Source organism: Plasmodium inui (assembly GCF_000524495.1).
Source record: "Plasmodium inui San Antonio 1 unplaced genomic scaffold supercont1.2, whole genome shotgun sequence".
Lineage (NCBI taxonomy): Eukaryota > Apicomplexa > Aconoidasida > Haemosporida > Plasmodiidae > Plasmodium > Plasmodium inui.
The window spans coordinates 130,115-147,894 of NW_008481836.1; the positions used below are offsets into that span (position 1 = coordinate 130,115).

General features: G+C 39.8%; 3 protein-coding genes across 3 annotated transcripts; 1 reads left to right on the forward strand and 2 right to left on the reverse strand.

The window, feature by feature from the left end:
• Positions 1-1,025: 1,025 nt before the first annotated feature.
• On the reverse strand, positions 1,026-5,324 carry C922_00464 (hypothetical protein; the record flags this gene model as incomplete). The annotated part of the gene is made up of 1 exon (XM_008816080.1): positions 1,026-5,324. One exon carries the CDS (start codon positions 5,322-5,324, stop codon positions 1,026-1,028), a length of 4,299 nt encoding a protein of 1,432 aa, XP_008814302.1.
• Positions 5,325-9,731: 4,407 nt separating this feature from the next.
• Positions 9,732-10,814, reverse strand: C922_00465 (hypothetical protein; the record flags this gene model as incomplete). Its single annotated transcript, XM_008816081.1, has 1 exon — positions 9,732-10,814. The coding sequence occupies one exon, from the start codon at positions 10,812-10,814 to the stop codon at positions 9,732-9,734; it is 1,083 nt and encodes a 360-aa protein (XP_008814303.1).
• A 2,947-nt stretch (positions 10,815-13,761) lies between these two features.
• C922_00466 (50S ribosomal protein L24e) lies at positions 13,762-14,999 on the forward strand (the record flags this gene model as incomplete). Its single annotated transcript, XM_008816082.1, has 3 exons — positions 13,762-13,941; positions 14,064-14,213; positions 14,841-14,999. The coding sequence occupies 3 exons, from the start codon at positions 13,762-13,764 to the stop codon at positions 14,997-14,999; spliced, it is 489 nt and encodes a 162-aa protein (XP_008814304.1).
• Between the last annotated feature and the right edge of the window lie 2,781 nt (positions 15,000-17,780).

The window sequence follows — 17,780 nt, forward strand, 5'->3', positions numbered from 1 at the left end:
GGCTTTAAAATACGACTGCTCACGGGGATGCATTCTTAAGGCCCGCAGATGTGACATGGGGCTAACATGATAAAAAATGGCTACACGACATCATCTGTATAAGCGGAACAAACGACACAAACAGCACAGGCGGCATACACACGATTACGTAGGCGTGCACACCCCATTCACAAATTTTGACACGCCCGAGGGGGTAAAAAAAATTGGTGATAAACTGGGAAAACCAAAAAACGGGAAACAAGGAATTAACCATAACAGTGATACACACACATATATACAGATGTATATGCATATGCAGATGCGCTCGTGTGAACCCCGCGTTTTTAATTAAGTAAAAAAGCTGCAACTCGAATTCAGCGCACTCTCTAAAATCATAACGTCGAAAGGTACATTAACGAAATGACAGCGTATCACTGCTTATTAATAAGTGAAAACATAAAACATCAAAAAAAAAAAAAAAAAAAAATTAATAAGTTTTACATTATTATCGTTATTAACACAAATACACTCTTGTTAAAAATAAAAAATTTAACACTCACACAACGGCAATTCGTATTGGCCGAACGTTCTCCATGGTGACATAACCCAAGCAACGCAACATTGAAAATGACATGCCAAATCCGTTTCGCAAAAAAAAAAGAAAAGAAAGGTGTCTACAATTAGCCCACTCCCCATAATGTTATACTAACACAACTCATTATCTCCACTATGATGCTCAAATAAATAGTTCGTCCCGCCCATTCAGACTTGTGAAAAAACACGTGCTTGTATAAACTCCCCCCACCTGCTGAAGTGCTGGCATCTTCCTCTTTAGCCTGCTGCATTGTTCCGTTCGAACGTTTGTGCCTTTACTTTAATTTGGAGTTCTTCTACCTCCAATGACCACAACTACGACTAATACTTCTACTACGACCACCATGCGATGTGACCACTTTTACCGCTTCCCCCAATCGATACTGTGCTAGCTGGACTATATCTACCCCCTGGCAAAGAACGCCCCACATATAGACACCCACGCGCGGGTCTTACTCGAAGGGGTTGTAACTGTTCAAATGCTTCGTCAGCTTTTCCATCAGCTCCATCTCGTTAAAGTTTAACTCCTCCTGTGCATCGCGCCCACCAGCGCCATCATAAATAAGATGCTCCTGGCTCATTCTGCTTCTGTTTTTTTGCATCTTTAAGTTATCCTTCGCAATGACACTTCTGTAGTTATCGTGCCTTTCCCCATCATGGATGGAGTCTCTCTTGTCCCCTGTGGAAGTATGCGCCGAGTTAACCTTTTTAGTAAAAGCATGATTATTACGAGCTTCACTGCTGTAAAATTTGGACAATATCTCCTTTTCACTTAACGGTTTCGCACTACTTCCTGACATGACACTAGCCCGGCTGGCATTACTACGATTGTGATTGGTTAAATTGGAATCGGCTGGCACATCCGATTTTGCCGTTCCCTTGATTAAATTTAGCAAGTATTTCCCAGGCTCATTGGAATGGCTGCTGCGGTTACCGCGGTTATTGCTGTTATTGCTCCCTTGGCTAGCCTCCTTCGAAGCATCAATTCCCTTTTCCTTAATTTGATAAAGACCCATACCTTCACCATCTAAATGTGAATATTCCCTTTTATCAGTCACTTCCCTATTCATCCTCAAATCAGATTGGGTTAACTTATTTTTTCCATTAGAGCTTCGCCCCAAGGAGCTACGGCTCGGTACACCTCTGTATGCAGGAACACCTTCACTACTCATTCCGTCCTTTCGTAGCCCCAAAATGCTCCCATTCAAATATTCCCCTGCGTTCGATTTGTTAACCAAGTTGTTATTGTCCTTCCCTGCGTTCATATAACTGGCGTCATAACATGCACTTCTATTTTTATAATTTACGTCGCCCGACATGTTCATTTTGTGGTTCCGATTAGCTGCATTTAGCAGGTATTCATTCGAAAGGGGAGCATTCCCACTACTGTTCGTCTGTGACTCTGTTTTGTAATTCTTGTCAGCACTGATGTCACTGTATCGAATGGAAGGCTTATGCAAATCGACAAAATTGTTTACTCTATTTTGGCTCACATTTCCTTTCTTCATGACGCCATAGCCTTCCTTCAGCTTATACTTTCTTAGCATTTCGTCTTGAATTACGTCTACGTTTACATTGCTTCTTCTTTCCTGCATGCGACCGACTTCTGGGTTGAAGTTGTCACTCGGATTCTTGCTTCCATGATTTGTACCATTCGCTCCACTGACGCTGTTCATTCCGCTCACACCGTTAATACCGTTTAACAGGTGAACGTCGTTACTGCCAGTGATGTCAACCTGGATCCCCCTCTTTGAATCCGCGCCGCCATTCCCCTCGTGATGAACATAACAGCCATTGATAAAATTCACAATTGCGTTACTGCTGTTCAGTAAACCCTTTCCCCTGTTAGTGTCGCTCATATTATTGCTAACACAACTAATACTTTTCTTCGCACTTTTATCATTCAATCGTAGGAGGTTACCGTTCGGCGTCATCTTCATTTTTCTTGCCAACAAGGCTTTCACGTTTATGTACCCGTTCGCATTAAGGCTGTGAGTTGCTTTCCCCTTCTCCGCACTGTTCTGGAACAGCCCCTTGGACCGCGCCACAGTGTTATTCTCATTCCTGTCATTATTATTGCTACTACTACTTCCATATTTTCCCTCTCCAAGAACATGGCTACCCATTTCCTCGGGGCCACTGATCTTAATATTGTAGCCACCATCACCCTGTTTGTTACTGCTACCTACCAGGGGCGGAGTAATGCCCTCCTTAATCTTGGAGCTCTTGTTATACCTACTAATTTTCTCTTCCTTATAAACTAGGGGGGTGGTGTATTCCTCTATATTGTACGTCGAATGAATGCCAAATTTTTCTTCATTCAATTTGAACATGTCTTCTGCGGTCCATCCGTTGGTGTGGTTCTCGCCAAAGGTTTCCTCATTACAGGCATCCAGTGTCTTATTCTTCGTGGGCACGTAATACACAGAGGCATCATCTACAGAATGATACGGATTCTTCGAACTTAATTTTTTATATCGATTTTGTATTTCCGCTTTATCACCATTCAATTTGTCCTTATTGCCATAGACTTTCAGGTGGAAATTTTTTCTCTTTTCCATGTCTTGATCGTCAAAGCTTCTCAATCCTACCTCCTTCAATCGTAGGGCTGATAAAGGTCCCCCCATTCGCGTCTTGTTCAAGCTGTAGCGATACCCCTTCGCTCGTGCAGGATCATATTCGCCGTAATGTTTCCCATAATTATTACCATTCGGAGTGGAAGTTTTCTTGTACGCACTGTTGCTGCTCGGCCCATGATAGGCCTTCTTATTATTGTTGTTCTTATTACTATAGTTGTTCTTATTACTATAGTTGTTCTTATTGCTATAGTTGCTATTATCGTAGTTGTTGTCATTACTGCTACCACTGCCGCTGCTACTGCTATTGATAGTGACACTGTTTTTCTTATTCTCGCCATGGTTAACCCTGAGGCTGTTCTGTTTGAAGGACATTTTTACTGCACAACTGTTAACTTCGCTTATGGGGGACGGGTAACTCTCCACTCCATACAGATCCTTATGCGCGACATTTCCGGGGCTACCATTGTTTTTCACCTCTCTACTCATCTTTTTGGTGCAACTGCTGTTGGTATTGATCGTGTTGTACGTACTTCTCACTCCATTATTTTTGTAATTATTTCCCAGATTGCTGCTACCGTTGTTCTCATTCAGTAGTCCTCCTAAAATGGCTCGATCTGGATAATGCGCCGAACTGCTTAATAATATATCTTCCCTCCTCAATGGCACGATGGCGTCGTCCACATGCTCATACACTTTTTTATTTCCCATGAGTTCTTTCTGCATCCTACTATACGTACTTTCTTCAACGTACGCGCTTTTCTCCAGCATGGGGTCCAAGGAATGGGTAACACCGTTACAGTTCATGCCATCGTACAATGGTGGTGAACCTTGACCGATAGTTCCTTCGCTTCTTATAGAAACCATTTCCTCGTTGTAATAATTTGTGCTACTCTGTTTCGTATTCGGTCCGATGCTCCTTCTGTCAATCTTCCTATTGCTAACACTGCTGGACGTGCTGCTGTTCTTAACACCCTCCTGATTGGTAAAGCTCCCCCTATTTTTATCTACTCCTGGGACCTTAATAGCGCTGTTATAATTAGCATACGATGTGGTGACCTGCTTGGAGACCATCCCTTCGTCCACGTCCTTCGGCAATAAGGCATGATTCTGATTCACATTCCCGTTCTCATCGTCGTATTCTTCCAAATCGTCATCGCTTTTGAACAAACCGATATTTATTATCTCCTTCGAGTTCAAATTGACCGTTTGAAGCTTTTTAATAACAGCCTCGTCAACTCCACTTATTTGATATTTATACGCTTGGATGCTGCCTTCTATGAAGGAGTTTCCTCCTTTCAGATCCTTTGCAGGCACAGATCTTCTTAAAACTTCGATCCATCTGACTAAATTGGGAATAAAGGGACCAACGAACCATTCGTTAATGCGCTCCTTCTTAGTTTCAAACATGATACTTTTTCTATTTTTTAAATTTATATGTTCCAAAAGTTTTTCTATTTCAAACCACCGAATGCCTCCAATTTCTTTTTTCGTTTTTGGCTGAAAATACGTTTCTTCCTTTACCCCTGGTATTATGAACAACTTGACGGGCTGGTCTTCTATATGCGTTTCGATAAAAACCTCCTCGTCGATGTATGGGAATATGTCTACTCCTATTTCTTCATAAATTTCTCTGCATGCACAGACGGAGTCTTCTTCCAATTCGTCGACTTTCCCCTTTGGAAAGGACCAGCTATCGGTACTCCAACCCTTCACCAATAGACATTTTTTTAAATTATGATTTAAAAGAATTGCACCTCTCAGCGGTATAGTTCTGCAGTATCTTCTCCAATTTAGGGAGAACTTCTCATGAGCTGACGGTGGGACATATTTTTTTAATATTGGACAATCATCGCATATTAAATAACCAAACGTTTTTAAACTTAATTTTGGTAACTTGTCTGGGTATTTATCCTGCCACATATCATCGTACCACCAGTATGCCTCTTGAATTTGAAAGTACAAGTGCACATGATCCTTCAGTAGGAATTCTGGAAGTAAAGCTATGAACCTTCCATAACAATCTAACAAAGCATCATCCAACAATTTCTTGTCCTTAGCTAACTGCTTAATTCTGTGTGCACTAAAAATTTTCTTACATTTTGTATTATTGTTCACATATCTGTTTTGGGAATGCTTCTGCGGTTTGTTTTTGGCGCCTTTTATTAAATTCATTTTGTCGTTCAAAAGATGATAAATGTATGTTACAATAAACACCAAAAAAACATGATTCTATTTAGAAATGTTCAAAAATGGGGCGGCACGGAAATTATTACACGTATGCAGAACTGCTAATATGTTCGTAGAAATACATATGTGTGCGTCATCTGCTTATAAGCACGTGTAAAGGGGTGTATATTCGTGTAAATAGATAGGGAGGAGAAGCAAAATTTAAATTGCATACACACGTAAATCGTCTTATATTTCCACCCCCCCAAAAAAGCTAAATCAGCTAAAACAGCAAAAATGACTAAAACAGCTAAAAAGGCTAAAACAGCTAAAATAACTAAAAATGCCAAAATAGCTAAAAATGCTAAAAGGCCCTAAAAAAAAGGTGAAAAAAAAAAATTATTAACAAATCAGCAAAAATGGGATATAATGATAAAAAAAATATTAACAAATCATCCAAAAAAAAAAAAAAACTGAAAGGACTACATATATTGCACATTTTGTCACTTAAGGATACTTCGCTTGTATAAAAAATGAACACATGTACGCGCTTAACTATTAATGTTTCACTTGCCTTAACTATTCCACTCTTACACTAGTAAGGGCACATTCGAAAAAGGAAAAATGAGCAACAATATTAAATACACGCAGAGTAATGGTGATAAACAAATTGGGGTTAATATAACGAAACAAACAAAACTGCGCGGGTAGATTTGCTTATTTGAAAATGTAACTTGGGGGGAGGGGCCTTTTAAATTTCTCTATATGTAAGCGCGTTTCCTTAAACATGGGCGTCTTCTCGGGCTTACTCCCGTATTATACGTAGTAGCACTACATATACATGCATAGATGGGCAGGTGATAGGTACGCGTAAGAACGCGAGCGAATAATGCGAAACGGGTAAATAAAAAATTAAATGTAAAATTAAGGGTAAAATTAAGTATAAATTTGGTGTAAATTTACTGTAAATTTAGTGTAAAACTTGGTGTAAAAATTTTTGTAAACTTTAGTGTAAAAATAAATAGGAACGTAAAAAATAAGGGACGCCACGCAAATGCCCTTCAAATTTACGCCAAGGCGTGAAATGTCCTGTGTCACTCATGAATATATGTAAAGCCTTTTTTTTGAAGCGCAAAAAGAACAGTTAAAAAGACTTCATTGTTCCTTATTTTGCTTGCGCTACCTTTCGCATTTCTTTCCTCTCTTCCCTTTTCTGTGTATACCAATCAGGAAAACGATACCTTTTCGTGTTGGTAAACTAGAAAATTGGAAATAACAGAAAGACAAATAATTGGGGGGTGGGGGGTTAAAAAAAAAAATTCACATAGGCATAAACGTTAAACACGCGGGGATGAAATTAAACAATCGGCTAGGTTTGAACCTGGTGAAAAATGAAAAAAAATTACAAAATGTGTAAATAAATATATATATATATGTACATATATATACACATATATACCCACAAACATTTATTCGTACATACGTCCTGACACATTTACACGTACGTGCGTAGGGCATACGAATCCACATATTTAATTATAAAAGTTCGTTCAAGAACATGCATATATGGATGAATTAAAAAAAAGCAAAGTCTGTACATCACTCTATTTAGGTTAAAAAGAAATTCGTAAAATTGTTATGATCCTTTTTTTTTTTTTTTAAAACGATACGTTGTTCTTCTTAATTTCCATATTAACAATTTTATAAAAACGAAAAAAAAAACGTCATATTTTATATTTTCATTCTGAAAATTGTATCGTGCATATATGCATTCGTGCACACAAGCGGGTGTATAGCACATGTGCCTTAGTCTCTGCTTTGAGTGTTTTATAAATGTGTTCATATATGTATATGCGCTTGTGTGTATATTCCTGAATGGGGGGCGGAGCACATATTAGATACCATCCACCTAGGAACGTTTCCGAATTGACGCGCTGTCAACTGCTTGGAAGAAATCGACTTACAAGAAAGTTGGGCAATAAAAGGTTGCGAAGGGACACACACATAAACAACGTATGCGCACGCGTACGTATACCTATATATGTTACGCACAGACAAAAAAACAGGAAAGAAACAAACGCACCATACGTACACGTCTGTGTACATATGCATAAATACACATATGTGCGGCCATGCACATGGATATATATCCCTTGGCGCACACCACTGTATAAAAAAATTGCAAAACAGAACGACTACGCGACTGCACGCCTACATATAGATGCACATTAAAACACAACTCGCGCGACTTCCCGCTCACGCAGTCATTTGCAGACAAGAACAAAATAGGGGGGAAAGAAGGAAGAGATTTTGGCCTCCTTGGGGAATTTTTAATTCTGGAGGGAATTCCTGCGTCGAAGTTTTAATTACATGTATGTTCATGAGCAATACGTTTAGAGGCAACGAGCTTAGAGGCAACAACTTAGAGGCAATAACTTAGAAGAAACAACTTAGAGGCAACAACTTAGAAGTAAGAAGCTTAGAAGCAGTACACTCAGAAGCACTACATTTGGAGCAAATGCGTTCACGTAAATTCGCCTATGTACACTTACGTACATATAAGCTTACAATTCTAATCGTCAAATGAAAATAAATGTGGCTACCATAACTGTATCAAGAAATACACAGCACTCGTATACGCAAAAGTTCCTGCTTATTATAAACTTGAAATGAATAAGGGGAGCTTCAAAAAAAAAAAAATAAAAAAAAAACACGTAATCGTAATCGCATTTTGCACGATAAGCCCGCTTAAACAAGCATACAAATGTACAAGCACAATTTTGTACGCACTGCATACGCGTACGCGAACGTGCGCTTATATGTGCTTGGATCTAATACACTTATTTTCGCGTACAGCGACAAATTGAGTATCATTCCTTAAAGTTGTGTACGATTTTCACATTTAAAAAGGGAGAAGCTGCCAAATGGCCGAATTGCTGAATAGCAGAATCGCGAAAATGCTTTCACCTTTTCCGAAACTTCTAACTTAAATTCTTTTCTCGAAAGCAATGCTTCTGTGGCAATTTCAACAATTTCTTTGCAAATTTAGAGCTTGCCATTTGGGTTACATATATGCTCATGAGTACGTACAACTGTGACGCTCCTAAGTCTGTTCTTCTGAACAAACACTTCGATTTCGATCGGTTAACAATAAAAAAAAAAAAAAAAAAGTACGGTACGCAAACGAATGTAAAATGCGTCTCCAAGTGACACACTACATCTTTCTTATGGTACTCGTACATCTATGTACACTTTTTTTACAAGAAGAAAAAAAAAAAAAAGCATATGTTATTTTTGAAACATTTATCTTTAAAAATGAATACAGCAAATTTAGAATCATGTTCGGAAAAATGCCAAGTAGAGTTTCCTCTAAATTTTGCTTCTTCACAGTGAACAAGAAGAGTGCAGCCATTTCTAAACAAAGTCATATAGCCATTTTGTTCATAGATAAATTAAAATAAAAAAAAAAAAAAAGCAGTGATGTCATAATGGGTTTACTTGTATATGCCCAGAAGGGAACGCAGATATGATTTTCCCTTTTGTTCGTCACCCCCTCCTACGAATGGTACCCATTAATTGCTTCTCTGAAAAATATAAAATTATGTTCTTTGAAAGAATATTTGGCAATATTTATAAACAAAAATGAGCCATTTAAAGAATATACTATTTTTTTTTTCCTTCTCCGAAGCAGCATACGTCAATATGTAGACCTCCAACTCTGCTTACACATTACCAGTTTGGGCCTGCTCGTTGCAGTTGACTTGCCCTCGCACTTTCAGGTGGGGGAGGGAAAACAGGTTTAATAATTTTTTGGAAAAATTCACAGCATAGTCAAAGGAAAAACGACGCGCGACGCTTTAAGAAGGATTATACCACTTGGCACATGTATGCACATAAGTTCATGTAGGTAACATAACAAATACAGGCGTGCATATGTTTCTGTACGGTATGCCCTGGTGCGTCACGCTGCGGCTACAGGAGCGACTCAACAAGGCTATCTCAATCGTGACAATCACGAACCAGTCAGCAGAGAAGAAACTCACCGAAAAGGCAAAGATAAAATTAAAATAATTCAACTCCTCCTTGGGAAGCTAAAAAGTTCAATTCAAATTCTGCACTATACGCATGTGTAAAAAAGACAAACAATTTTTTCAATTGATACAGAAAAAAGAGAAAAAAAAAAGGAACGCCAAAGGTGCGACGAAAAAGGGGGCATCCGAAACTACAAACCAATATGTAACTAAATAGAAAAAGAAAAAAGGTGCTCGTAGGCGGTGTACCTTTCGCATGTGCAAAGCTTCTGCCTGTGAACGGCACACGTGTCCCATTTTGGCACAAAAACAAGAAAAAAAAAAACAGCTACGTAAGAGACAAACCATAGGGCCGCTAACTTGAGCGATCACGAAACCGCTGCTATGGCCCCAAACCCATGTACAACAATTTCTCATCGGGCAGGACGACCACCCCCTCGGGCAAAGAAGAATTGGACAAATTGTCCAAATGCTCCACATGCAGCTTCTTAATATAATACTGCACAACCTTTTCCTGACTGGATGGGGGCGGCTTCTTTTTCAATTCGTCCTCCAAAATGGGCATGAGGTTTGTTTTCAATAACCGCAGTAAATTCTCGAAATGACTAGTGAATGTTATTTTGCAGTAGTGAGACGAAACGTCCAGGGCAGAATAAATTAGGCAAAAGTAAATATACTTCTTTCTCCTATACGCACTGTTAAACAGCTCAGATATGTAACTCCACACTTCTCTGGTGTCGTTTAAAATTATAAAAATGGAAAGATGTAATTTTGTATACGCTTCGAAACGTGAGAAATTGGAGCAAATATCTTCATCATTCTCTTTAAGTATAATATTGTACAAGTCAGATTTGGCCATTTTTCTTAGCTCTGCTGATTCTTCTAAAAATATAGGAATGGTGAATATACACTTGTACGAAATTATTCCTTTATACATAAAGTACGCCTTTTTATAATTGGAAATTATCAGCGATAGGAATCCTGCCATGCCCCAAAGGGTAGGTTTCGACTGATGAAGCTTCTCGTCATTTAAATTTCCCAAAATGCCATCTATTATTGAAAATAAGCAATAATCTGCTAAATATACATTATTTAACTTTAAAATGTCATTATATAGATTTCTTAAAATTGTAAAACATTTTAAGATTTGCTCCGTTATGTTGCTGATTATGTTGTTGACGCTCAGGATGGACCTTTTTATACTTCTCACAACGATGTGTATATTTTCCTCTTTCAATGATTCGATGTGCTTTTTATAAGTCAGTACGTATACCAGTGCGCATTCTCTTGCCAAAATACATCTATCTGAGTGATAATTTAAATTGTCAAATTTAAGCGTGCGAAAGCGTTTAAGCAGTTCACTTACGGTGTACACATCTTCGGATTTTACGATACTTTTGTCTAGTCTCTTTTTCGTTTCTTCACCAATGTTTACGTTATCCTCTTTCCATTGGAAGAATTCCATTCTACGCAGTTTTTTTTCTTTTTTTTTTTTTTCTTCTTTCCCCTCTTGGGGGGGGTTGGATGTGGTCGCGGTAAGCGGTTTAACGACCAACCGGCTAAGCCGCTAAACAGTTAAGCAGGTAAACGGCTACACCGCTAAACTGCTAATCCGCCAACAGGATAGATCCTTCGGCTTGCGCAGAGTAGCATATGCGCCTTCTTTTTGCGTGTATAACTTGGGCACTCGCGTTTTTTCGTGACCATATCACTTTTAGCTTTCTTCACCGCTTTACTACGGACTGGGCGGAAAGGTCACCTCAGTCTGTGCAACTCCGCCGCCACCGCATGTGAGGACGCATTCGATCAGACGAACAAAAGGTTGTAGAAGCAGCAACACGTCCACGTTGGCTTGGATAAGCGTGTTGTATGTATCCTTCCTCAGAGCACTCTAACTAAAGGACGCTGTTTTTTTCCTATATGAGGCTCACGATCTGCACAAAAATGGATCCCCTTCAAAACACCACAAAAGGAATCAGAAAATGAGGGGAAGGAAAACCGTACAAGATAAAGAGGCACGGATGGAGGTAAGAAAACTGTTAATTCGAGCCACTTAGAAGGTTCTTCTTCCTAATTCATTCGCCCCTTTGCGATGCTAAGATCTTTTGGCAAAGCCTTCCTCTCTTTTTCTTTACAACAGAAAAAAATTGGTATAAAAATGGGCACTCAAAGCGATGGAAAAAAAGAATGTAAAATGAAGGAAAACAAACTGGGAAAACTCCTCAAGCTTTATTCAATTTGATTTTTTTAAAAAATTTCGATATATTTATTTTTTTATTTTTCCTTCACAGTTGTACAAAGCGATCACTCACACTTAGCAGTATTTTCCTCAACATGCCTGCCTTCGTACATCCCATATACTTTAATCCTCCAAAAAACATGCTTCTGCTTAGCTCTGCCCGATGCATTTGTAACGCTACGCATATCGTATTGCAGTGCCAAGTAGGATTGAGCAGAGTTAATGGCAGGTGAGGAAAATACGAGCGTGGTCATATTATGTTCCAATTCCGTTTGCTTAAATGGAAAGAGCAGATGATAAAATATAGTATAGGCCTCCTTTGTAAATTTCCCCCCCATGTGGTGAGAAACCAAAAATAATTCCCCAAACGAACGCTTCAAACACGTACATTTCTCTTTTCTTCACTTTTGCATGCGCAATATTTTTATGGTTTATGCCTGTGGCGAAGGATCATCGCGACTTCTGGACCCGCACAAGTGCAATATTATCTCCCGGAAATGCGAAAAAAAAAGAAAAAAGGAGGGTTTGTTAAACATCCAAGATGTGGGGAGACTTCGCGATGTTGATTGGGGCGGGGTGATGCCCCACTCAGTATATATGCCAAGTAGGACAACCCAAAAAAAAAAAAAAAAAAACAAATTCATATACTCCTGATATGTACGTGCAGCGAAACATTTGGGATGCTTCCAAACTGGCCACATTTTTACTCTGGCACTTAGCGCACCAGAAAATGATGCGCTCTCAGGAATGTTTAATGTTTAAGCAGCGCCATATAGGCTTCTCCACCGTATGCGCATAAACAAGAGGTGTACGTGAGCTGATACGCATTTGTCATTTTACTATGCCATGTGCGTGCTATAAACGTTGCGGCGTTCTTTTCGCCCCTTCGGGGGGGTGCCTACAAAATTAGGGACCAAAGTGAAATGCATATAGCGGCTTGAAGGCACGGAGTTATGCCCCCACTCGCATCAAATGAAAAAGCGAACTTAAATAAATGCGCAGTTATTAAGGAATTTACCTTCTTTTAGATGCTTCGAACAGGCACTTTTTTTGTGTACTTTTTCGTTTTGCAAAATGCCCAGGAGCGTTGTATAATGGTTATGCCAGTAGGAGATGACGGGAGGATCACTGCGAAAGGGAAACCTCGAAATAGCACCACGCCTATTACTCCTATTTTATGCAAAACAAATATCACCGCCGCGTATGCCTAATCATGTACCCTCATGATTTGCTAAGCACGCACTGGTGGTATAATACGTCTCCGCACGTATTCATATGCGCACTCGCGAGAATTTCGGCGCTACCTACGCATATGCCGCTTAAAACAGAGCAAAACAAATAAATTCACACGACCCCAAGTCAATACATAAGAAGAGGCCAGGCGGGGTAGAAGGCGAGAAAAGGCAAGCAAATTTTGCCAAAAAAAAATAAAAAAAAGTGACACCTCTGTCGCCTTATAGCTCACTTAAAGAATTAAGTCGTTTTTAAAAAAGGAACTTGCAAAAAAAAAAAAAAAAACAGTGACCAAAAATATTTGTGAAGAAAATATAAAAAGGTTTAATTCGAGAATTCTTACATCATCCCGTCGAACGAAAATATCCTATAAAGGGGAAAGTAAAGGTAAGGATCGAAAAATGCTCATTAAACGTTTCCTGGAAGTTGGGGCTCACCAGGCGACTGTGCAGGGATGCCCCAATGCTTCTATGCACCAACGATTGTACGTGCTAACGATTGTGCGGACTAATGCAAGTGTAGTGCACGAACAAGGAAAATGTACCTCTTGAGATAAAAAGATGTACACAGGGACGAGGGAGAGGGCCCATCTCGTTGCGGCCAGGGCGCGTGCGGAGTTGAGGCAGTGTATAGAGGGGAAAACGGGAAAAAAAAAAATATGTAATAAAATAACGACAATGATATGCCAATAAATACTCCCCATGCTTCTACGCCATTGACGAACGTGTATCACCGCGTTAACCCGTTGCTATATAAACCCCCTTCGCATGAAGTGTGATCATGTGCGCATAGGGATACCCATGTGTATGTAGGCCCACCGCACATGAAGGCAAGCGTGCCTAGCTACGTAGTCCCCTCAGTGAAAGTATCAACCTTCTCTTAATTGCAACCCCACATTATGCAGGTTACATAAGAACCTCCTAAGAACTGAGCACAAACCATGTCGTCCATCAAGACAACAGTAAAAACAGAAGCCTGCTCGTTCAGCGAGTACAGGATATACCCAGGAAGGGGGCAGAAATTTATTGCGAGGGATGGAAAAGTCTACTTTTATTTATCATCCAAATTTGCCTCTCTTGCGCTTCAGAAGAAGAAAGCAGCCAAGTTAAGATGGACACAGGTGAGTCTATGTACGAGGCCGAAATTTGGGGGTTCTCCCCTTTTGGAGATGCTCCTTTGGGCGTCCGCATTTTCGCAACTTCCCAATTCATGCGACTCTTATTCCTCCAATTACCAACGCAGACTTGGCGACGAAATAACAAGAAGACCAAAATTGAAACGACGCAAAGGAGGAGGTACAAGAAAACCATTAAAGTGCAGAAGGCCGTCTGCGGTTTAACCGTCGAGGACATACGAAACAGAAAGGCCTACGTCCAAAGTATTGAAGCTAAGGTAAGGGCCGCACGACAAAAAATAAAAAAAATAATAGATCATAAATAATAAATATAATCCGGAACTAATTAGTGAATAAATAAATGAGGGAATAGAAGGCACGTGCCGTGCTGCGCAAACGTACCGCCAGTTGCATCCAACCAACCCCCGTGAACCGTTGCAACGAATACGCACTGAAGTTTAAGAGTCGTGAAAATATCATCTGAAAAAAATATGTTCATGTAGTAAAACTTCAAAAATTAAAGTCGGTTTTAATTTTATATACAAATATATAATACCATTTTAAGGCAAAATGGAATGTTTTATTCCCTTTTTGTTTTAGATGATATTATATATTTGTATGTGCAAATGTCCCTTGTGTGTTTTTTTTGTTTTTTCTCCCAATGAGCTTAAAGAACGCAGGGGGAGAAACCTACAACTTTGACTGCCAACATTGTGGCTGTCCATACCTATGCCTATGAGAGATTTGTACTATGTGACCTTTTCCAAAGCGGCACAAAGCACCAGTCCGTGCCGCAGATGAGATATCTGCTTCGTTTTACGCATTTACCCCAACTGAACAGCTTTGGCGTGCCATCATTATTATCACCATTGCGATCCTGTCCCCTCTTTCTATTTGTTCTACAGAACAAGTCTCGAATGGCCGGTAAGGAGAAGGATGACAAGAAAAAGGGAAAGGACGATAAAAAGAAAAATGCCGCACACTTCCAACAGAAAAAAGATTTCTCAAAAGCGAAACAAATCAACATGGCGAAGACCAAAATGCACAAAATGATGAAGAAATGAAGTTAAACAAGCTCGCACCTGTCCGTAGCCGTGCCACAACAACCCTCTGTGCGCAAATTGTGTATGTATATATGAACACACCAGAAATGGGCTAGACAGAGATATGTTCCTCGTAATGTATGAAATGTTCTTTTTTTTCTCCCTTTTTTTTTCCCCTTTTTTTTTTTTTTTTTTCACCCTTTTTGAAACACAGCGCAGCTTTGCATTCGAATTGAAAACGATTCTATTTTTAATTGTAAAAGTAGATTTAAATAAAAGGAAAAAATGAGGGGATGGCAGCGAAGGGAGGTGTACGTACCGCCGGCATCTGCGCTGTCACTGCTTGAAAAAATATCCCCAAGGTAGCATATTAGCACGCATTGCCATTCCTCTCTCCTCGTGTTTCAAAAAAGGAGAAACGTGCTGGGCGCACATTTGCGCAATGACGAGAAATTTTTGTCGAGTGAAATGCCACGTCTCATCGTTTTATCTCCATCGTTGTACAACGCGCAATCGCAACGGTTATGGTTAGACACACCTCCTCTCCAAATGAACAGCAGAGAAATGACACAAACCGTGCAAGTCATATATCATATTTGCAACAACGGTAAAAATTGTGCAGGCACGATTGGACCCTTCTTCCCATCTGCGCACACAGGCTCAGCGGTGTGTAGCAGCTGGTTGGTTGACCGACTCCACAATGCATTTCACCTCCTCCTCATGCTGCCTTTTAAACCGCTTCTTTGCAGTGAGGAAAACGAAGAGTTGTTTCACATGGGGATACATATACGGAACCAACCGAGAGGAGCACACAACTGGAAAAAAAACTTCCCCTCCTTTTATGACCCCTCCCCAATTTATATTAAGTTCTACCATCGAATTATTTCTCCAAGTATTTACAAAAAGGCGCCCATAGCATTCTTTCTTTTTTTCACTTCTTCTTTTTTTCACTTTTTCGCTTTTTCATTTTTTTCTGTGTTCCCCATTCAGCAGAAGAAAACAACTACGTAAAAGTAGACCCACATTGAGATAGCAGAAGTGTACAGGGGCAATTTGCAAAATATGACCGGCACGAATAGATGAGTAGAAAGGCCTGATAAATTATACCTTTGTTGTTACCCCTCACAAACACGTATGAGATTATAGTTTTACTTCTCCGAACTGAGGGACGAACAATGTTCGTCAACCCCCCCCCCGACCACCAGTGCGATGCCGCGGGGAAATGTATACATACGTATAATATTTTATACTTTATGTCTTGCTTCCTTTTTAACATTTCTATGACTCGGTTGTTTTTGACGCGCCGTGCCCATGTACAGGCCTAGTTATATATGTACATACATACCGTACGTACATGCTGCATACTCCTTTATGCTTGTGTTTATTTATGTATATATTTATTTACGTGCTTATGTGAACCCGTGCGTCACTCACTTTGAGAATAATCGTGCATTCAGAAACGCGTGCACCCATTTTTGGTTGTAAGAATTGCTGCGAAAAATGTGAAGATTGAAGATCTCGCGATGTCATTTTTTTTAATATGTTTTCTCGTGCCATGTGCGAACGGGCCACTTGCGTTTCCTCCTTATCTAACTTACCTTTCTCTGTTCTCTCTGCAAAAGTGATGTGCTATTCGGTGAGTGCATATAGAAAAATGCGTACACAGAAAAAAAATTATTGTAATGATGTGAGCAAAATGAAAAGGCTGATAATAGGGCATTAAAAAAAAAAAAACAGAAAAAAAAAAACATCGTGGACCAAATGTATGTATCTGCTTTTTCTATCTATTTTAGTGCTATTAATTTTTGTAATTTATTTTGTTTTATTTTTTCACCATTTTTGTGATTCCTCCCAGTATGGCCGCTTTTTCGGACTTCCTCTTTTCCCGCCCAGCCGTTGCTCCTAACATCTGTTACCTCCACCCCCCCGTGGGTTCTACCCATTGTTACTCCTACCTCTGCATACATGTTCAATTTTGTAACAATCTGTTGCCCGCTTCTACAAAATTGAAATACTATTCTCTTGGCCCCTCCCCCTTCCTTAACTCCCACTGCTTCACAGTGTAAATTTAAGAAGCCAAAAGGGATAATGCCACGTACACAGAAGAAATAGTAACTCACTCTCATACCCCCTTGTCATATTTGATACGTTTTACTTTTATCTAAACTAGCTACCTGCTTTATGTTACTCGTAGTTCTTTCCATAGTTTCCACTACATTTTGTGCAAGCGAATTTTTCTTTTGTGCATTTCGTACTGCGTTGTAACCTGGACTGTTTCGGTCTTTCTCACGTAGTATATAGTGTGCAGTTTTTTACCCTTCGCTACTTTCCCATTTTACACTGCCCCTATGCGTCTTTCCCCTCTACTGCCCATCCCCCTCGGATGATCATTTAACGTGCTTAAGCCATTTCCCCTCGCGTTCTCCATCTTTTCATCTTCCAATACGTTCTTTTATGGTTAGCCAAATGGCAGTCACGAATTGCCTGTACTGACATACGCATATGTCTGCTTGGGTGCTGACAATGACCTTACGATAAAACATGCGCATGTGTGAAGCGTTTTCTATTACCCAGCCAGTGCAACCGTCTAGAATGAAGTTACATTTTCGAAACCCCAACATTATGTACATGCGTCGAGGGTGAAAATAATGTTAGTGACATGGAGATTTCCTTTTTCTGCATAGAGATGCTTGTAGTTAGTACATACGCTTATAAAGGGTGTCCATTTGGTGATGGTACCCCGTTGAGAAGATTTCTTCTTTCCTTTTATTTAAAGTGGTTGCCACTTTCATCAATGCAAAG